Raw genomic sequence first — 22,029 nt, 5'->3', positions numbered from 1 at the left:
AAGAGGGACAGTTGTCAGATTGCATAAACCCCATTAGAGTTGTTAAAAAACAAAAAAACTACCAAAAAACAAAACACCCAACAAACCCAAAAACCACACACACAAAAAAAATCTCTACAACCTTTCAGAACTAATATACCTACCAAATGGTCTCAGATGCCTCTACCCAGACAACTTCATTAACCTCACATCCTTAAAGCAACGCTTTGCAAAGTACAGGGAAATCAGGCTGCTCTGACCTGTACACTGAGGTTTATTTTGCCCTCAGTGGGAGGCCTGGCATTTGGTAAAGAGTCAAGTTTCCAGGCCTTGAGCCAAGGAAAGTGGAATTCATGAGCTCAGTCTGTGGAGTACATATTTGTAAGGGACAAAACGTGTAGGTCACGTTATTTCTTCATCACCCTGTCTGGTTGACTTGAAGGTAATTGTACCTTGAGGACTTCTGCTCCTTTAATCCAGACAGTGGCAAGTGGTAAAGGAGGAGCACAGAGGACAAAACCATGATAAATATTGCAAAGTCTCTAGGCAGCAATTATTGTGGACAGTAACATCATAATTGCAGCACTGAAGATGGGGGAGGAGAGTTGGGTTGGCTAAGTCTTCAGTTATTGCATCCCTTAGTCTTCCATTTGCCTGGGATGTTTGAAGATTTCCTTGCCACTGAGAAGTGAAGCAAGCAATTTGGCTCACACTGTTGTATAAAAGGTTAATGATGAAGGAGTGAGGTTGGTAAAAAATAAAATACAGTTTTAAAGTAATGCTTATTTGGCTGAAAGTGGAAAAGAAAACTGCAAAGTAAGGTGTTTGCTACTAAACGTAGAAAAATCTCTTACTTGGGTAAGATGGCAACTTTTGTGTCGAGTAGTCCCCAGTGGCAGAGGGGTATGTATAAAAGTGAAAAGTTCACGTTTAGTTTTAGCCTTTGCATTCTTTCTTAATGATTAACTGATCAAATAAGCCCTAAAAATAAAACCATGAAAGAATGGGGATGCACTTTACCTAATTTCTCACTACTGAAAGTCTTCATGAGAGACACCAAGTTTTCATAAGTAAGTGGCAAATATAACACATGGGTTTGCCCCTGTTATCTTTCTTTCCCATAATGTAAAACTCTTTCATATACACAGATACTGCCTTTTGCTAACAAGCAACAATTTGGCTTCAAAATTGAGGCTGTTTCTCTAAGACTTCTGAGAACTGACTTCTTGCAGTACGTACCTGCCATCTTCTGAAGAATACCAGTTGTCATAGGTGATACTCTTTACAGGACACTGAGAACACAATTCTAACAATTATTCCTCAGAGGGAAAAAAATTAATGAGTAGTGAACCCAGTTGTGTTGTACTGACTGCTTGCCATTTGCCTATCCTCTAGTAGATTTTTATTTAATTTTATTTTTTTGTAACATCCAGTAACAATAAGTGGATGTTGTGTATAGTGATGTGCAAAACAGCAGCACTTGTGAAAATGCATGGCTTGTTCTGGAGTTTAGCAAGAAGCCTCATTGCATTGCTGAACATGGTTAATGAGATGGAAATTAAAATTGCATCCCCTCTAAATGTTTTGTTTATAAAATCCTGACCACTGGTTAAGATGCTAATACCCAAGTTTGGCAAAATATTTAAGATCCTGACTTCTCCCTTCTGTTAGGAACCTTGTGGACTTGGAAGTGAGAAAGAACTCCCAACCCCACAACTGTAAGGAAGAACTGTAGGAAGGAAGAACTTTCTAACTGTAGGTAGAAGAGGAGAGGAGGGGATTTCAAAAGCAAATGCTCAAAGCAGTATGCTTTTACACTTTGCACCCTACCAGGAACCAAGTCCTCATAATAGTTTAGCAAGAGCATTGCAGGCTACTTCATTCAGAAAGGGAGGTAGCATTGAGGAGAGACAAATTTCATACTGAAAAAGTAGACTTTTATAGTTCTACTATGTTATACATTTGTTGGGTTTTGTGAGGTGTGGGGTTTTTATTTTATTTTAGCATCTAGTAAACCTATTGCTATACATCTCATTGCATTGTATTTCCCATCTGAGTACGGTCAAAAATCCTGTCCTTTCATTTTGCTCTGTTAGAAATAAATCTCAAAAACCTTCAGTTCTACATAATTCTGGTTGATGTGTGTTTCAGAACTTGTCATTCACCTTTGTGTTACTGTTCAGTTGCAGGCTTGTGATGATACAGAAAAATAGTCCTTAATTTGTCTGATGGATTTTGTATTGTGGTCTTTGATTCAGTCAGCAGTCAGCATTCATCTTTCCCAATAGATGCCTTTGGCAGATAATTGTGAGTAAATGAACAGAAATTAAATTACTTAATTCCAAGCAATGGTCTTGCCAAGTAATTCCTGAGGAATAATGTAGAAGACTGGGGAAACTGCTGCTGCTGTATTTGTTGAAATAAAATCTGTTCTGTGATCAGAGCTGTGTCCTTCTCTGTAATTGCCTACCCAGGACCTATTTTACATACAGGACCTGAACGTTTAAAACCAGAAGCGTACACACAGCATGGCAATGTCCGTCCATCTGTGAAAGCATCTGTTGGGTGATGACAGTAAGAGGAAAACAAGAGCACTGTGTTGATTACTTCTATTATAATAATACCTGCATAAAGATTCCCATTGTACAGATAAATATATATAGTTATAGAGTAATATACAGTCTGTCAGAGATAGGAGAGACAGCTTTGTAGTGAGAGTTGCCTTGGTGGTGGCTCTGGGAACACCAGGACAGCTGTGGACCCCAGGTGGTGCCCTACATGCCTGCAAGCACCACTGTTTGGACCTAGATCAGTTACTTTTGGTCTTAACTCCCTGATGCAATTTGCTACACAGATACTTGAAGAAGCACAAGGAGGAGTGGGGGCAGGGGTACGCACCTTGGGATGGGGAAATGGGGACAAAGGAGGAGGACCTAGTAATTCATCTTCCAATAGCTTTCTGGCTTCTGCCTTCAGTATCCGACTGTGGAAGTGCAGCATTGTTCAGTTGCTGGTGCTCGGATGGACTGGCATCTGAGAATAACCTGCTACTGCTTGAGAGGGGTATAAACTGTGTGGGTAGCTCCACCCTTCTAGAACAGCTAAATATGGCCCAAAATTGATTCAGAAGGCAGTCTTGGGGAAGGATCAGGACCATCCAGCCCCTAATTTTCTTGATGACCTGTGGAGGGAGGCCTCCAGCAGTGATTGTAAGGGTATACCCAAACTCCCATGGAAGGGTTATGTGTTAGGTTACAAAAGAAGAGAACTTCATTATTCTTTTAAATCTTTTCATCTCGACACATCTTTACGCGCACTTTGATGTGAACAAGCTGGCCTTCAACGCTACTCACAGACTTTAAAATTTTCATGAGAGCCCAAGCCTATGTGGGTCAACTGAGACCTTGTCAACACAGGTGCTGTGCTGAGATTTACTGACCCATTCCAACAGTAGACTGGGCAAATTTTGGAACTCAGCTGTAGGATAAATTCAGGCCCAGACCTGCCTTCCAGAGAAGGGTTCCTGCCCAGAGCTGGGATGTGGGCCAAAGGAAAGGTTCCTCTTGGCACCAAAGCAGAGATTTCTGTGTTTCTGAAGGATGAAAGGTTCTTAGTTTAAGAGTAATTCATAACACATGCATGATGCAAAATTGAGCTAAATTAATTAAGCTGAAAATTAATTCACTGGGTTGTTTTTTCCACTGAGCTTTTTTTAACAGGGTTGTTCAACTGTGCAATGTATTCGATCAATAGAAACTGCTTCTTAGAAACAACATTTTACAGTGTAATTTTGAAGTTGAAGAGCTACTTGCAGTGTAATTGTTGAGGCCTCCTAGGTCTTCAAGGGCTTAATCCTCACACCTTCATCTTTACTGTAGTTAGGTGGCAAGTAATGTCAGAGTGGGTATCACTGGATTCCTGCTTTAAGTAGGCAGGTGGGCTGGTGGGACATGTAGTTACCTTTGGTTGCCCCTTCAAGAGCACACACAGCACCTGTGTAATGCTCATAGGCAAGTCCCAGTATAATCTCCTGCTGATACATCTACTGAACTCCTCCTAACATCACTGTACATTAAAGGGAAGAATAATCTCTTTGTTTCTGGCATCCTAAAATCCCTTTGGTTTCCTTAATACATCTGAAGCTATACTATTGCTTAGGAGTAGAGGAGTGTCCTACCTTTAATTCTTCATTACGTCTGAGGAGAGGCCAAGAGGAGTGGCTTTCTTCAGCCTTAAGAAGAGAAGGCTAAAGGGTGACCTTACTGGTGTCCACAGCTCTCTCGTGGAGGCCTTAGAGGAGGTAGAGAGAGAGAGACACACACACTCCTCTGAGACAAGTGCCGTTGAGACAAGAGGCAACAGGAACATGGCATGTTAGGAACTATGTTTTCACCATGAGGGTGGTCAAACCATGTGCACAGGACTCCTGTCCTGGAGGCCCATCCTCAGAGGCTCTTGGAAGCAGTAGGACAAGGCTGAGAGCACACTGATGTATTTGTATCCCTGCTTGGAGCAGGAGTTGAACTGGACGCTCTCCCATGGTCCCTTACATCTCTGTGTGTTTGAGCACCTGAATATCTGAATGTGAGAGAGGGGAAGGAAGGAGGAGCTGGCTGAAGCACCTGGAGTGTGGAGGGGTGAGGGTGGCAGGTAGGTGTGCATGGATACTGCCCACAGGTATGGGGCAGAAAGGTTGGTTCCTGCCAGGTACTGGGGAAAGCTGGCAGTGAAGAGTTGGGAGTGATCTCAGGCCCTTCATGCTGGTCTTGGTCTTGCAGCTGCCAGTGTTTTGGGTCAGCCTTGGTCTGTGCTTTTTTCCTTCAGACTCAAAAGAGTAGGGTTGCTTTCCCAGATGTGGAAGATAATCAAGAAGTAGTACCATGAAGAGCAAAAGGAAGGAAAAACATTCCTTCCAAGGTCACAGAGACTACATTTGCTTTTATTAAAATTGTCATTGACTCTTAATTATCCTTCTGGAACATTAGCTTTGAAATTTCCTGCAGAATCAACTGTGTGCAAATCACTTTGTTCAACCAAACTTTTGACCTTTTGAAATGCACATTGTGAAGTCCCAGGACACTAGGTATTTCAAACTTCAGATTTAAATCATTAAGCTATTCCTTCTGGCTAAAAAATCATTTTCTTTCATCTAAGTTGTATATGGCAACTTTTCAGTTAGCCCACAGTGCCTTTTTTTTTCAATGAGGCTTTTATTTTTTCCATTTATGAAGATCTGACATGAGTGTAGAAACCAGCTGGCTAAACAAGTTGGATTCCACCAGAAGATTTTTCAAAGTTACTTTAAGACAGTTGTTTCCAGACAAAGGACCTTAACATAATAAAAAAAAAAGTTGTCAGTTAAGTATGCAGTAGAAAAAAACGCTAAGTGGAAAAAATTAAAATAAACAATAGTATAATTTTAAAATAGTCAGGGAAGGGTAGACAGGAACCACAAGAGACATACTGATTTAGATCAGTGGTTTCAACTTGGATGTAGCCTGCAGATCTCTTCTGCTCTGGAAACTACTTCTGAGGGGTCTGTGAGAGGAGATTAGGGGAAATGTGAACATGTATGCTTGAAACAGCAGGAGACTGCTGGGCTAGGGAGAAAATATCTGGAAGAATGAAGTATGAAGGAAAAATAACCGTTGCATGTCTTGGGAGAACAAAGTGTTGCATGCTGCAGAAACAGGCCAGCCAGCAGCGTGCTGACCCTCAGCCTGACCTAGCGAGCCTGGAGCTAAGCAGTGATGCTGGTTCTAAGGGTTTTCTAGCATGGATGTCATGCTGTACAAACAAAGCTGTGCTGCTTGGGGAGTCTAAGATGCTGTACCCATGTAGTGCTGTATCATGCTGTATGATCTTCCTCCATCTGCTTTCTGCACTATTGTAGGGTACAAATAGGAAAATTGGAGGGGTCACCATCTTGATGACATATACTTGAAAGAGATGCAAACCCTGTAGTCTTTATGGAAGCACAGAGATGAGGTTTTCAAGGTAGTGGGTTTCCTCCTGCTTCAGGGCTTCAAAACCAACAAGATCGTTTTACAACTAATGTCACTTTTTGGCCAAGTTACACAAGATGTCTGTCATATGAGATGTCAGAAGATGTTCCCCTCTCCTCCTTGAGTTAGCCCCCCTTGAACTTTTTATTTCTCCTTCAGAATAGAAGATATCTCTAAAAGCACCTACTTCTGACAAATTTAACGTAACTCATGTTGACATCCTCTCTTATTGCTGTCAAACAGTCTTTTGTGAAACTGAATTAAGGCTTTATAGGGAATTTAATAGCTTCCTGTGAAGAAGGGAAAGAAGGAATCTCCCAATATTTGAAATATGCAACAGAATACTCACCAAGTTCTGTGTATAATTAGACTTTCATCTGTATCCTCATAGGAGTCGAAAAATAATTTTGCAAAGAGTGTTTAAGGTAAGTTCTGAACTGACATTCTTTTGGTGATCAGAAATGAATTGTTACTTTAAATGTCTATGAAACGAGTCTCTAGTGACACTTTAAAAAGATTTTGTGTGGCACAGCCAGCTTCTAATGTGTTTCATAAGACTTAGGGCTGAATTGCTGCTGCCGCGTAGGAACGTGGGTTTTCATTTTTTTAAATGTCTTGTTGTTGCATGTGAGTGCTCAGATCGAACGTGCTTCTGTGTGCTTGAAAGGAAATGCATTAGGAGTGAAAGGTCTGTTGACAATTTTTTTTTATAGTAAGCTGAGCAGCAAATTCTTTGTCAGAAGTCAGAGATCCTGATGTTGCTACATCTGTGGAGAAGAGCTTGTTTCCTTTCTAAAATAGCATCCACTACAGAGACTCTTGGTACAGGCAAGTCTGCAGGAAAGCAGAGCTGTGTGTTAGGAGACACTGGCAGAGACCAACTACAAATGAGGCTCTGTAGCTGAAGCGATGCTGAAGCCAGTGCTAGTCAGGATTGGGTTTGTGCATAAAGCTCTGTAGGGCAGAGTAGTTTATGTGGAGACAAAGGCAAAATGGAGTTTAAGCACAATCTGAGCGTCTGCTTTGTCCTAAGGTGAAGAATGAAAAAGCAGACAGTCACCTTCATATTATCACTCCCCGATTTTTGTGATAATTCTTTAACCAACAAAAAAAATAGGGGGAAGGAGAGAAACATTAGAAAGAAAAGTGAGTATTTGTGATGTCTGTTAGTTTTAAGAAAAAAGAAAAACTTCTTCTTCAGGAAATTGAGAGTGACAGGCCCTGAATTTATCCTTAGTGTATGGTAAAGAACAGTGAAAGATCAGGAGCAGGGTTTTTTCCATGGTAATTCTTCCATTTGTTAGTTTTTGCATTTACTTTTTTTTACTACTAAATTTAAGACTGAGTGCCTGGATCTACCAATTCCTTGTTACACTTGTAGGCTTCCCGTTTCAGGATTTCTTCCCGTATTCAAGCAGTCTTCATTCCTACCTGGTCGCCATTAATTCTCTCCTTACTAATCTCTGGTTCAGAAAGCATCTCCTGTTGTGTGTTTCCTTTTTTCCACATCTTTTGCTTCTCCTAGTACTGTTCCTTAACAGTGTGTTGAGAGCTTGGATAAAAATTTAAATTTCAACTCAATATTTTAATGAACATTAGTACAGTAATTTCTTTTTCAGTTTTAAAGTATAGGCCTCCTTTAGTAGGTTATAACATCTTCACAGAAGTGTGCTTATTTCTGTCATTTCAAATGTTGACTTGCAGTGGCATTTGTAAATAGTAATTCCATTGTCTAGTAGAAAGCAAATAATGGAAGTTGTTTATAGCAACATCACCTTTTTGCTTACAGTTTAAGTTGGCTTTTGCAGTAAAAGGTAGTGTATGTATCATTTGTCACACAAGTCCATATTTAGGAAGAGCAGAAAAAGAAGGAAAATAGTGTTGTGTGCAGTCTACAGTTTGTGCTAACCTGTATTATTTATTTCCCTGTTATTTATTTATTTCCTTTTGTATCACACTAGCTGTTGAGATAGTCTGTCTTGTGCTGATAATGATGATCCTTGTTACAGGCAGATGCAACGGAAGCCAGCAGCACCTGCAGTCACATATGCAACATATCGAGGTTCTGCAAGGATTAGGCAGCTACTGAAGAATCAATCGGAGACGGCTGAAAAAGGAGAAGAAAGTACTGAGAACAGAAATGCTTCAATGGTCAAAGAAAATGGAGAAATCCAAACAACCGTCTCACTGAAATCAGGACACTTAATAAAAGAAAATGGAGAAAATGAGGATAAAGATCACGAAGATGGAGTCATAGTAAATTCTTCTGCATTTAAAATGGAAACAAAAAGGTCTGGTAAAGTTCAACATGGCTTGGGTAGCAGTAAACATGAAATAACTGCAAAGGCCTCAAATTCATCTACTGAATCATCTCACGAGATAGACTTACAACACAGACCTGCTTTAGCTGCAACAAAAGTTAAAAGGACATGTTCACTAGATTCATTATTGTCATCAAATAGAAGAAACAATGAGATCCTAACTCAGTCCACTTCCCAGATTACCAGTTCCCTTGAAGTGAGTTCTGTAAATGATTTGGTTGGAAGAGAAGTTGGACTGCTGGGAGGAGCAGAAGCCCTGTTCCAGGCAAACAAAAATGCCTCTTCTAACTTTGATAATCATTGTAATGTAACAGCTAGTAAGGAGTCCACAAACAAAATGCAGGATGATAGTTTACATTCACCCAAATCAAAAAATCAGACAATTAATGAGGAACTACGGGCAAGTAAGGGACAATATTGCTGTAATCATCACATGGACAGTCACTCAGAGCTAGCATCGGATGTCCAGATACTTCATTCTAGTACCACTACATTTCAGCAGCAAGCAGATCAGCATACAGGTAGTGTAAATACAGATAGTGATCCAAGAAAAAATGATACACAGAAAGTTGTGGCAGCTGTAGAAAGAGAGCAAAATCCACAGAACTTTCTTGTTACTGCTCTTTTACCTTTTAATGAACAGATGCCTGCTTCGCTTAGCATGGAACCCAGAGGAGAAAAATGCATAGCCACAGGTAACATAACTGCTTCAGTGTCATCTATTAAAAATGATGAAGATATAATCATGGGCAAGGGGACTTGTAATGAAGAACTGAGTGAGTCAGGGAAACCAGTGCATGTACAAAATGATCACCAATTAATCCTTGTGGAGAATTCTAAAGAGACTGCCACACCGAGGACTGGTTTACCTTGTCTAGAAACTGAGGGTGTGGAAACAATGAAGGTTTCATCTGAAGTCGCAGTGGAAAACCTTGCCAATGTATTATCATGCATACATGGATGTGAGAATGTGAAATCTAACTTCGGTGAGCTGACAGCACCTCTCTCTATTACTTACCAGCCATCTTTTGAAACTGGAGGCTATTGTTCAGCTTCTCTTCATCCTAGTTGCAAGACTGAAAATATAACTATAGGAAAAAGAGCAGTCAGTTTAAAAGATGTGAGAGAGGCTGTTTCTTGTCCTAATATTGAATGTGAGAAGAGCAAATCCTTTGAGCCTGTAGAAATGAGCCTCTCAGAAAGCTCAGTTCCTGTCCACAGCCATGGTCCTGTTTCCCTTGAAGCTGTTCAAGACGTTCCTGCCAAGGCAGTAGTTGTACTCACAGAAGATAACGAAGCAAAGCCTTCACCTTGCCCTTTAATGAGCATTAACAGGACACATGATCATACTCTTGCTGCTTCTAAAACTGACAAAGCTGGTGTGACAGAGGTTGCTCTTGTTCCTTCTGAGTGTCAAGATTGCTTCTCGGAACTTTCCTCTCATATTTCAAAGTCACAAGAAAACATTCTGGAGGTTTCTCATTCTGCCTTTAGATACAGAAAAAGTCCTTTGACCAACTATTCTGCTTTCATCTGTGAAAAAGATGTTGATATAGACATCATTTCTGAACCTCCACCTGTTTCTGAAGATAGGCATATTAATTTTTCTTCCAAGAAGAAAAACAATAATAAGCCTAGGATATTACCTACAGTACTTGATTCTTCATCTGACAACCAAAAAAAAATGCCCTCTCCTGCCACTAACTCTGGAACTGGACAGATTGCTAGATGGTCTTCTGCTTCTGAATGGGACAGCTTTATTTTTCCTGCTGCTGAGTTTAAGAGAATAATCCCTGAGGACAGAATGACCAAGGTGCCATGTTGCTCAGGGGACTCAAGAGCTTCATGCCCGGCTGGTTCTCTGGAACCTGAGCTTACTCCAGCTACGCTTGATTGCTCTGCTGCTGGAGTAGATGTGAGGAGTGTTTGCATGCCCAGACCCTCTTCATCTACTCTGGGGTCCAGAGAAGCCTCCAACCTTTCCATTTTGGCCTTGGAAATGTTGGGTATTGCTCAGGGGAATGGTTATTCCTCCAGTCACGGAGCTGGCGATGGGGCAGAGGAGGCCTCCTCCACACAACAGTCTGATGACAGTGTCTTGGCAGAGGCAGGGCTGTCACCCATCTGTCCTTTGAAATCTTTGGAAATGGCATCTGAGTCAGCCTGTACCGAGAGTGTGTGCAGAAACGCTGTGGGACAGGTGAATCTTGGTAACCATGCTTCTGCCATCTCAGAAGCCCCTTCTCTGACAGGTGATCAAACAGCTGCTGCACCTACAGAGTCAAATGGGCTCTGTTCTAAGGAAGTACAGGAAGATACCAACGTGAAGGGACAAGAACACACCAGATTCCAAGATGCTGCTATTTTGTTTAAGAAAGCTGAGGAAATAGTGGACTCAGTTTTACGCTTGGCTATAGAAGAAATAATAGCAAACCAAGCCATTGGTGTCTGCCAGCTTTGTGGGAGCAAGGATGGTTTAATAAATACAGATACTCTAAATGGCCAGAAAGCTGGAACTGTACAGCTGGAAGCAGAAGAAATCCAGTCAGCTGTGCAGTCATTAAAACATTTTAATGAGAGCAGCGGAAGAGACTCATCTTCATTTACAGGAAATGAAACAGTGGATACAAATAATCAAGATAAAAAGATACTGTCTTATATCCCTGATAAAATTGACCTACATAATGCACTAGCACTAAAAGCAAAGGAAATAATTGATGAAGTCATTAACTCTGCCAAACAAAAGCTGGCATCCAGTCAGTGGCAAGGCAGTGAGAGTAAAAGGCCTTCTGAAAAGTTTGAACCTAAACCTAAGGCTGAAACCCCAAAGATTTTAAACCTGGATATAAAGTTACTTGACAAAACACACGGAGCAACAGAGAAGGTGGAAGCTCAGAGTGTAGCTGTAAACTGTCACAAGGCAGATTGCTCAGGTCCTCCTTTACTTCCAAGTAGTGTGGAAAATGGCATAGATTGGCCCCAAAGAGATGAAAAGATACCAAATAATGCATTTATATGTCAAACAAATGGATTTCTACCTCCTGGTAGTTCAGTAAGGCCAGAATCAGATCTTATGACACCAGCAAAAGAGAGACACAGTCAGGAGGTGTGTGAACATCTGTCTGCAGCAGAGACGTGTGGCAAAGCTGGAGTATCAGCAACTAGTAGAAAATCTGATAGATCTTTACGTTTAGTACATAGAGATGCTACTGTAACTAGAGAAACACTTCTGTCACTGCAGTTAAAAGATTCATGCAGTAATACAAATGTGCCAGAGTGCACGTTGCTGCCAGCTGTAGATGTTAATTTGTCATCTTTTTTGCCTGATGAAGAATGTATCAGCATCCAGAGTGAATCCAAAGATAAAAGCAGTCCTCAGGGGTCTATGGAAAGCAGTGCAGAGGACAGTCTGAACGAACACTGTGGAAGAGAAGCTGCAGAAGAAGTACCTGCACGAGTAAAAGCAACCTTAGAAGATTCAAAGGCAGTGGAGAGTAAAGAGGAACTTGTAGGAGGTGCAAGCAGGATAGCAGAGGTTAACACTGAATTAACCACACAGTTCATTGTACCTGAATTGTCTGTTACTGGAGAGGACAACGAAGGGAAAAACTGCTTCAACACACTCTTTGCCCAAAATAATGAGGATCTGAAGCAGGTACAAATGAAAGATCAAGAGAGGAAGAGTAATTATCAGCTTGAAGAAAATAGTCTGGGCTGCAGTGATGACGTGAAGGAACCGACACATCTTTTGGCATTTTCTCCACTAATTGAACAGTGGGAAAACAGTTCTTTTACTATCATTTATGAAGGTGCCCTTCAAACTGAGAACAAATCTGTCTCAACTGATGATATGCAAACTCATTCACTTTCTTCTTCTGATTGGCCTTCAGATGATCTAGATCATCTAATGTGTGGAAGAGCAAAGAATAAACATGAGCCAGCCTGTCTTTATGGGATGGATAACAAGTTGAATGAAGCCACAGAGAGCCGAAGCTCAGAGTCGTTTCTGAGTGTGGAGGCCAAGCGCTATAGAGTATATCCTTTCTCTTTGTCTCCAATATACGAAGACGACAGCTCCCAAGAAGACTTGCTTTCCACAGACGTGTCACCAGAAGGCCATCCTAGTGGAATATCTAAAGATAACACTGATCATGCCTCTGTGCTTTCCCTTCTCCAGTCTGTTTCTGAGCGCTTACAGTTTACTACTCAGTTCAGTGAAGAGGAGGAGGAGGAGGAGGGAGTGGAGGATGAGGAGGAAGAAGAATCATTTTATGAAGAAAACTTGCCTGATGTTGAGAGAGAAGATGACTGCCTGTCTAGTCAGTGGAGAGGGAATTTAAAAACAGCCCTTCAATCAAATGACCAAAATAGAACTTTGTGTCCTGAACAATCACTTTTTCTTTCAGAAGAACAACTTGACTCTCAGGAGCAAACAGAACTGTTTCCAGATGCAGCTTCTCCCAGTCAAACACCTTGTAAGCCAGTTTCACAGAAAGCTGATGCTGCTTTAAAGCATCCTCCTACCAGTGTGTACTACCAGTATTTGAAATCTGCCAGCAATTGCTTTTCTGAGAAGGGGACCAGATTTGGAAGCCTTCTCCAGGATATGATGCAGCCAAAGATTCATTGGTCTCAAGACAACACCATGCAAAAACTGGGAGAACTGTCAGCGGTAAGATTTTGTGTCACATAATCTTAGTAATCAAAGTGATTAGCCCGGATTCAAAATTGCTGCCTACCTATTCCCCTTCCTCCCTTTTTAAGATTAATTCTTTTATCTTAAACAAAAGGAATTAGGAGGTTTAAGATCATAGGGTTTGGGGGGTTTTTTTAAGTCTTCTGATAAAATAATTTTTAAAACATAAAATTCTTGGTTCAACACACAGATGAAAATTACTTAATTGTAAAACAGAACATGTGAACAAAAAATGTATTAGGAAAATATGCATAATAGCAAGTCTGGATAATAGCAAAACACAGACTTGTCTGTGTTAAGGACACTTCAACCTGAAGTGGAATTGGAATTGCCTTTTGTATGAAAATTTTTCTTTCATTTCTTCTGCTTCTGAGATTAGCAGAGCTGTATTGTCCCAAAAATATAAATATCTGCTTATTGAGCTATTTGATTATTTCATCACAGAATCTTCTACAAATTGTAACTCAGCTAGCAAGTAAGTAATACAGCTGCTTCCATAGATTAGCATTTCTGTTTTAGTTTATTTAAAGCAATGGCAGATGAGGCTGTGGAAACAGTTCCTCCAGTATGTGGAAATTGAAAAGTCCACATAGACGAATGCCTAACTGAAGAAGAAAGTCTTTTCATGATGTTGGGAATATTTCAGTCTGTGCTAGAGGTCGGTTTTGGTTTTGCCACGGCTAAGTCACGCAGTTTATTGTTTGCTGGGAAAGGGCGATACGTTTCCCTAAGTTATAGCTTCCATAATAACTCTTCCTTTCTAGCACTTGCTGTTTTCTGCTAATTGTTTGATTCTATTAAACTATTTACACCTACTCTGAATGACCATGAAACAAATCTTGGTCTTTTCTGCTAATGAGGGTTGCATACATTAATAGGAATAATGGACCCAGAATAATCTGTTTGTGCTTTGTGCTACTGTTGTAGATGTTAATAGTTGTTTTCCATGTCCTTTTAATTTCAGAACCTTGTTGACAGGGCAAGTCTCAAATACAATCCAAGACCAGGAAAGGTAAGTAGAATTAGGGTCAAATCAGTATGATACATGGAATAATTTGTTATACCAGATTTTTTGAACGGAAAGCATCTGAAGTTGTTAGTTTAGTTTTCTGTATTTTAATGGTGCATATGCTTGCTCATGCTACTAATGATGCTATATTATTAAAAATCCTACTACTAGTAATTTTACTATATTTCTGTCAGCAACTGCTGTTTTAGTTCAGTAGCATGTTTCATAAAAGATGTGTAGCACAACAGTTGAGTGGACACAAAGCGAAATAGGTTTTATTCCAAGCAAAAAATACCTGTCTACGCTGTATGTTGAAATGGGCCCTCATTCATATGCATTGTATGTTGTTTCAGATCATCATTTATGATATTTATGGTGACAAAAGTAAACAAGAAGTTCATTCTGACGTGCTAGATGCCACATCCTGGATCTTTCCCATTGGAGCATTATTTAGGATAATTAGAGGATGGTAAGAAATCCAGGTCATATTTAGATAGTCTTTCCAAAAGACTCTATGTGTTTCTCTTGTTTTATTTTTTTTTATTTATATCATGTTTGATCTGCAAGAGTGTCTTTTTATTTCTCTATAATTAGACTGATACCAATGAAAAAAGCATGAAACAAGGCTTAAAATGCTGCAATTAGTTTCAAACAGAAAGTTCCTAATAGAACCACAAGTAAGTTAAGACTTCTTGCCTGAAGTGCTGAGACAGTACAGCCATAATCATCACTAGAAGCAAGCGTGTGCCAAAGAAAACATTTATTTTCCAGTTCAGTTTCATTATACAGTCGCTGTTGCAAAAGGACCATAAAATGAACAATCTCAACTGCTGTTTATAATATAGCATTTAGAAGAATGTGGGAGCAGGAGGCTATAAAAGTACCTTTGAGGCAGATTTTGCAAGTGTTTCTCAGTTAGCTTTGGGAAGCTGGGGGTGGGACCATGTCATTTGTTACATTGGAATTTAATTGGTGGCACTTACAGTGAATGTTTCTGACTGTCAACCATAGTAACAATGCATGTCACATTTATGTAGTTTTGAGGCAGCCTTGTTTGGTTTTGCACACATTTCTTTCACATCCTAAGGAATACCGAATGCATTATTAGCAAGTGTATGTTTTATCCCTTGCATAGTATCTGTCTGAACAAGACATGTTTTGATGTGTCAATTAATATATTTGTTCTGATGATATAAGGCTTTTTATTTGCATTGTGTTTTACCTGTATTTTTATGCAGTTAATGTTTTAAGTTATGTTAGGCTACATCCTGGAGGAGAACTGTGTATCTTACTGTTAAAGCACAGAAATACAAGCCCAGTATTTATCTGAAGTGAATGTGACTTCTGAGGGACAACATAAGGAGGGACTGATGGTTGGCTTGATAAGAAGAGCTCATTACTGAGCTTTCCAGCAAATGTGCTGTATAAGGACAGTCATGCCTAACAGCAACAATTCACTCCATCATATCATTATTACAGTTGGATTTTTTATGAGAAACCAAAGTTCCAGGGACGGAAATATGTACTAGAAGAAGGGGAGACTGTGCTGGATCACCTTTGGGATCTTCCAGGTGTGAAATATCGTCGAAGAAACCTCACAGTTGGTTCAATCAAACATGTAACAAAGGTATAGACTTTGTTAATAATATGCTCACTTACATAATTAATTTCTGTTGGCAATAGTGGTGTGTTACTAGCGATGGACAATGTGTGCATGTTGTGTTTCTGATTTTACTCAGATTTGCTATGAATTGCATTTTTCACCTTCAAGATAAATTCTAAGGCTTTTGCTGTGCTAAATTTCCTTATCTTCCTGAAGATAATGATAGAATAGTTTGGGCTGGAAGGGACCTTTAAAGCTCATCTAGTCCAACCCCCCTGCAGTGAGCAGGGACATCTTCAACTAGCCCAGGTTGCTCAGAGCCCCATCCAACCTGACCTTGAATGCTTCCAGGGATGTGGCTTCTACCACTTCTTTGGGCAACCTGTTCCAGTGTTTCACCACCATCATTGTAAAAAATTTCTTCCTTATATCTCATCTAAATCTCCCGTCTTTTAATTTAAAACCATCACCCCTTGTCTTATCGCTACAGGCCCTGCTAAAAAGTCTGTCCCTGTCTTTCTTATAGGCTCCTTTTAAATATTGAAAAGCTGCATTGCCACCACCTTTATCTGACACAGGGACTCCCCTCCTTTTAGATGTTTACCTGTCAATTAATTGAAATTAAATTGAATCAGTTCATATTTTTCAAATAAGTGTTTATCTTAAGCTTAAACTTTCTACAGTGTCTGTATGGCTCCTGTTTCAGAAGTTAGTAGTTGGGTTTCCAATCCCATTTATACAGTGTAGCCTCCAAAAATTACTGTGGCTCTCTCTACAGCTTTGTGGCATCTGTAGGGCTTCCACATGGACAAGTGGTACACCTACAGCATCCAACTGTACAGCCAGAAATTTAAAAGGCATTTTGTTGAAAAGATAGGAATCAAATGCCTAGAACTAAATATAATGCATCCATTGTTACTCAGTGAATGAGGAATACATTTACCAGATCTTGTGATTCAAGAAGACTTAGTGCTCTTGTTGTTTAGCGTAACATTTGAGTTATTCACAGGGCAATGGCCCTTTACTGTGAGTGAATTATCATTTGTATTGCAATGTGAAAATTTTTCAGAAAAAGCAGTGTTTCTCTGCTGCTATAGAGGTCATTTAAAAATTGATAACCTTTTTGTCATCAGGACAGGAGCATAATGTTGTAACAATTAGAAATACTTTTTAATTCTCTTAAAGACTTAACAATAAATAAACTAATTCAAAGGAGGCTGACTGAGGGCATGAATAATGATGTTAACGTTTATTTGAGATAAACAAGTTAAAAGCATTTGGCCTATATGGAATATGAATGTTGATCAATAATGTGGAAGGCAGCTAAATAATTAAAGAAATGCCACAATAACATGTGGAACTATGGTCTGAAAATGAGGGAAGCTGGGTGTGTCTTGGGTATCAAAGAAAAGCCTTGGATGGGAAAGACACTGTGGTTAGCTTCATCAGGCTTGATGGAAATCTTTGTAATGCAGCTAAGTAGGTTTGAGCATTGTTCTTCTTCCAGTATGTGGTTCATTTGTATGGAACACAGATGAAAAGCTTTATTACAGTACACTGGTTCAATAATCAACACTCCTCATGTAACTTAAAACTCTCAAAACTCTTAACAGATATGGTTGGTTGGGAGGAATTTTTCTGTTAGTCCATAGGGCTGTGTGGAGCTAGCGTGGGTGTGGAACTTTCTAAGCCAGGTTTTGTCCTCTAAACCTTGATTCCTGAAACTGAAAGCATCCCTCTTTTTTAGGTTGTACTTCAGCTGCTGTGGAACCACTTTTAGAAGGTAGTTTACCAAATGCTACCTTTTTTTTTTTTTTTTTTTTTTTTTTTTTTTGGGTGAAAAATGTAGGCGTTGTTTTTAATTGACAAATAGCTCTTTCTTTTTCAGGCAGCTGGCGTGTACGTGATCTGTAGGATCACATGTTTTATTGTCATTCTCTCTTTCATAGGCTGGGTAGCTCCATGGCTTTTCTTCTGCCTAGTTTGGTCATACTGGCTATGCGTCCAGATTGTCTTGTATGGACTTCTTCTTCTTAAAGTGGCTTTTTATGGTGCTTGTTTAATGGCTGCTCAGATGTCTTGAGTTAGCAGAATTGAAAATTGGCTAAATATTTGAGAAGAAACTTACTTGCCAAGAAGAGAAAACAGATGTTTACTAAAGAAACTGTAGGAGGTAAATTTATTTTTATTTTTCACTGGTAGATGTTAGTTTGCTGAGAAACAGTCTGCCGGTAGCTTCGTGCTCTGATTTGGCTTCAAGCTTCTACAAAAAGCAAAGGTCCTGTTAGCTTTGTGGTTAGCCTGTGGCTTGACTTACTGCGGATACACATTGGATGTATCCATGTGTGTTTAATTTGGAGGAACTTAGGAGGGGGGAAAAAAGATCCCAAAGGAACAGATCATGCAACTAGTAAAATTAAGAGCTATTTAAAGTAACGGGGAGTCTGAATTCCACTAAGGCAAGTCCACATGAGCCTAGGCTAGCAAAATCTGCCTGCACAGGCAGCTTCAGTGCAGCTCCTACAGCACAATCTGTTCAGCCAAGTCAGTTCTCTGGTCTACTGCAAATGCATGTATTGATCTTATGGAATTGTAGGGCTTTTTCTGTCTGTTTCTGGAAGCCCAGAGAGGGTGCTAAATGTTACTTTCCAAAACAAGAGCTGAGAAGAGTTGCTGATGTTTCCATTCTGGAGTAATCTTGTAAACCACTATTTTGCAAGGTGACAGGAGATCTGAAACAGCAGTTTGTAATCTCCATCTGCAGGATGGTTAGGCAGGGAATAACTGGATTCCTTGTGGACTCTCCTTAAGCAAAGCTCTTTGTAATGGGAATGCTCACAGTATTATGTGAAGGGCGTGCCACTTTTGTTTGTGTGGTTTGCTAGGTGAGAAGTTATTCATTCAAGCAGGGACTACTTTGTCAGAGGCCATAGGAAGACATCCAGCAGCTTCAGGTTGTCTCATTTGTTTGTTGGTATTTTTACAAGACAGTAATCATTAATTTCTATAACATTAAGTTATTTTAGTGCCAGCCCTGTTGAGTTCTCTAGCTTGTTTTGGTGGTGATGGGTGGTAGCAAGAGTGGTACAGGGCAGGAGAACTAGGAGAAAGAATTATGAATGGGTAAAAAAGGCTGGAGGACCAACAGGGAAAAATACTGCAGAAGCTGCCGTGTCCTAAGGACAAACTGTGTATCAAAGTAAGACGTGTGTCTAGACTATATTAAAAAGCAGTTGTGTGAATACCAGAACTAATTAGGCCTGGTTTTCAATAGACACTTCTCTCATCATTGTTTTGGCATTTAGCTTAAGAAGCCAGACTTTAGTCATTCTTTGTCCTGTTGTTGACATAAAAGGCTGCCTCATTTAAATAGGCTATTTCAGGCACTTCAGTCACCACAGCTTACAGCTCCAAGGAGAAAACCTAACAGTGATGAAATTAGCCCTGCTGATGGTGTAACCCTAGATCCAGAAGAAGGATAAACAGCCAAGACCACCTTGAGGAGCTTTTGGTCAGACTGGAAAAATGTTAGAGATGGCACAAAAGAGTAATATTTAAGGCTAAGGTCTTGAGGGTGATCTTAACCCTCTTCAGAAGAAGCCTTAACCTTTCTGCTGAGGGACGTGTTGCTGTTTTGGAAGTGTTTGTTCTCTGTGAGCTAGCAAGGGTATACCCCATGCTTTCGAAAACATCTTTCCTCCTAAAAGACCATGAGGGAAGGACAGGCGCTGCAGGATGACTGTGTGGAGGTAGGAGGGGAATACCTCAGAGTAAAGGAAGACAGAGTGGGATGCCTGGAGGCTGTGATCTACCTAAGCATTTGCTGGTTGTGTATTATCATTGGAAATGAACACAACCACCTACTCTGTTGGCTGTGCTTTTTATTCTGTTTTTGCCTGACATGTCAGTAAGATAATGAATATGGCATGAGTTTTGACTGCTTGTGATGGGGGTGGCAAGGCCAAAGGGGGGTATAGGGTAGAAACTTTCCAGTTTGGGATGTGGCTCAAAACACTGTGGGTAATAGTTGTTTTGCATGTGGGTATCCTAATTTGAAAATCTTGACGCCTTGCAAATGAAAGGGCTTTGAACTGAAGGGTCTCGTTCTCAAGCTGAACACTGTCATATTTGTGTGGTTTTCATTTTGTTTCTAAAGATGGTGGCTTTATTAGGAATTGTTAAAGAAGCCTCTGAAAGTAATGATATCTATTAAGTATGCTCAGGCAAATAGGAACATGCTAGGGCAGATATTTACCAAGCTAAAGTTTACATGCTTAAATTACACAAATTAATGGCATAGTACTTGAGTGTCCATCTGCAAATACAGTGTTCACCTCATGCAGTAATACTAAATTTTACCATTTTCTGCAGTCTGTGAATTTATATATGTAAATTGAACTCAGTATTTAAGTCAAAATGTAATTTGTGATTTTTTTAAAAATGTGCTCAGAAAATATAATGTACTTCTTGCTCAAATATTATTACCTTTAAAAACAGATAAAAATAGATTGCTTTACTATATGACATTTCATGAAAGGACTTTGTGGACCTAATCTAGTACACACAAACATACCATTGCAGTGAGTAGAGGTTTTCTATGACTGTCAAAATCTGGCTGGAGAGAGATAGTGATAAATAGGAGAGATTTTATTATGAGTGCTTGTGCTTTACCTCCCCTTTGAAGAACTGCTGCATTCTTCATCTGTTGAGGTAGAGCTTGCCTCATGAGCTTCAGAGTCAGGAAAACAGACTTGAAAAGAGGATAAGGACTGGCTTTTTCCAGTCTTCAAATGAAAAATAACCACCCTACCTCCTACTGAATTAAAATTAAACATTCTCAGTCTCATATTCTGTCTGAGCCCGCAGGCAAAAATACTTTATTTTGCTACTTGTCTAGTCTTGTAGATGCTTTGTTTCAGGATTTATCTGGAACCATTAAGTCTATCATCATTACTTATGGAATTCTTATAGGTGCAACTTCTGATTTTCCGTATCAAGCTTTATTGTTGGATTCACAGATTTCAGCTTGCTCACGTATCAGGTATTATTAGGGAAAAAAAACAAACAAAACAAACAAAAAAGCCCCTCAAATATTGCTTAACTGTGATTTAATAAGATACATATACATGTGAAAAAAACTTAATAAACCTTTTTTTTTAAAAAAACTTATCTAGCAGTACACTTAGAATTGAGAAATGGTGTTCCTTAGCCCTTTGCCATAAAGTAACATTGTACTGAAGGTCTTTTCCCTATTTCTTTTTTGGTTTCGCTCATCTGAAAATAAAAATTCTGATATTGCAGTTTTTGTTCTGAAAACAAATAATGTGCATTGTTTAGAAGGTACAATACAGAGGAAACATGATTGTGTATGAGGGAGAGTTGCCAAAACAGTATACTGTGTTACTCAGGTCTCATGAGAAAAGTGAAATAGTATCCTGAAGTCCATCTATTACAGTTGCCACATTTTTTGCTGACAGTTAAATAGCTACTGGAAGAACTTTGCTAGCCAAGAAGGGGGAAGTTTCTAGGTGGGATGTTACTGCATCATTTGAAAGCTCCACTCAAAACCTATGTGAAAAGGGAGAACAAGCAGGTGGTGTCATGAGATGAGGTGCTGTAACTGTAGGAGCTTTTGTGCCCTGGATGTGTTCCTCTGCAAGCTCTTGTGTTTTGCCTTTTGGGCAAATAGAATATTTATTATTTAGAATAAATGTGTTTTGCCTTTTGGGCTTCTAATAGAAACCACAGGCTGTGTGGGATCTCTGTCGTGATGTCACCATGCCTGGGCCCTCCACAAATCCAGTAAGCAGGCGCTTTTCTTGAGGACACCCTCAGGGTCAGCTTCTCATCCCTCTTCTCTATTACACATGGAAGGGGCATCTTCTTCCAGCCACATTTAGGGCTTTCAGAGTGTCTTTATGCTGTCCTAGCCTTTTGGCCTAATGCAAATAGACCTGTGGGTCAGGAGGATAAGGGAAAGGGTGCTGTGAAGTTACTGGTGAGAACTGAAGGTTTCCAGCTACAGCTGAGCAAACTCTGTAAGCACATGAGCTGCTTTCCCTCTAACAGGAAGACCTTTCTGTAATGCACTGTTGAAACAGGGCCTTCTGGAAGATCCTCATTGATTCGTTACATGGTTGAATGCTGGGAAATAAAGTAATGGCAATGCATTTTATATAAATATTACGAAATTACTGTGGTTCAATAAAATCCCTGTAAATTCTAGAGAAGATCCTGTGTTCAACAGGTTGTTCTCCAGCATGGTATCTATCACTAGAACTCTTCAGTAAGATAACACATGTTGTTGCTTTGTAGTAACAGAAAAATTGCTGAAGTATCTACTTAACTAAACAAATATTTTCCAGTACTGTTCTTTTTTCTTTCTTTGTCTAAAACGCTATAGATTTATTTAACAA

The 22,029-nt window shown here is 39.8% G+C and overlaps 1 protein-coding gene across 1 annotated transcript in view; it reads left to right on the top strand.

Annotated features, from left to right (window-relative positions):
- The window catches only part of LOC104520813 (very large A-kinase anchor protein), a gene marked incomplete at its 3' end in the record, with an annotated part of 44,015 nt that overhangs the window by 5,054 nt on the left and 16,932 nt on the right, over positions 1-22,029 (top strand). Inside the window, exons 3-7 of the mRNA XM_029083654.1 lie at positions 7,994-9,291; positions 9,724-12,977; positions 13,966-14,013; positions 14,364-14,479; positions 15,490-15,637. Coding sequence (XP_028939487.1) covers positions 7,994-9,291; positions 9,724-12,977; positions 13,966-14,013; positions 14,364-14,479; positions 15,490-15,637 — 4,864 coding nt within the window. The remainder of the gene's footprint in view (positions 1-7,993; positions 9,292-9,723; positions 12,978-13,965; positions 14,014-14,363; positions 14,480-15,489; positions 15,638-22,029) is intronic.

The sequence above is a fragment of the Antrostomus carolinensis genome, unplaced genomic scaffold, assembly GCF_000700745.2.
Source record: "Antrostomus carolinensis isolate BGI_N321 unplaced genomic scaffold, ASM70074v2 scaffold8442, whole genome shotgun sequence".
Classification (NCBI taxonomy): Eukaryota; Metazoa; Chordata; class Aves; order Caprimulgiformes; family Caprimulgidae; genus Antrostomus; species Antrostomus carolinensis.
Note: the sequence above shows the minus strand (reverse complement) of the source record. Positions and strands in the feature narration are given on the sequence as shown.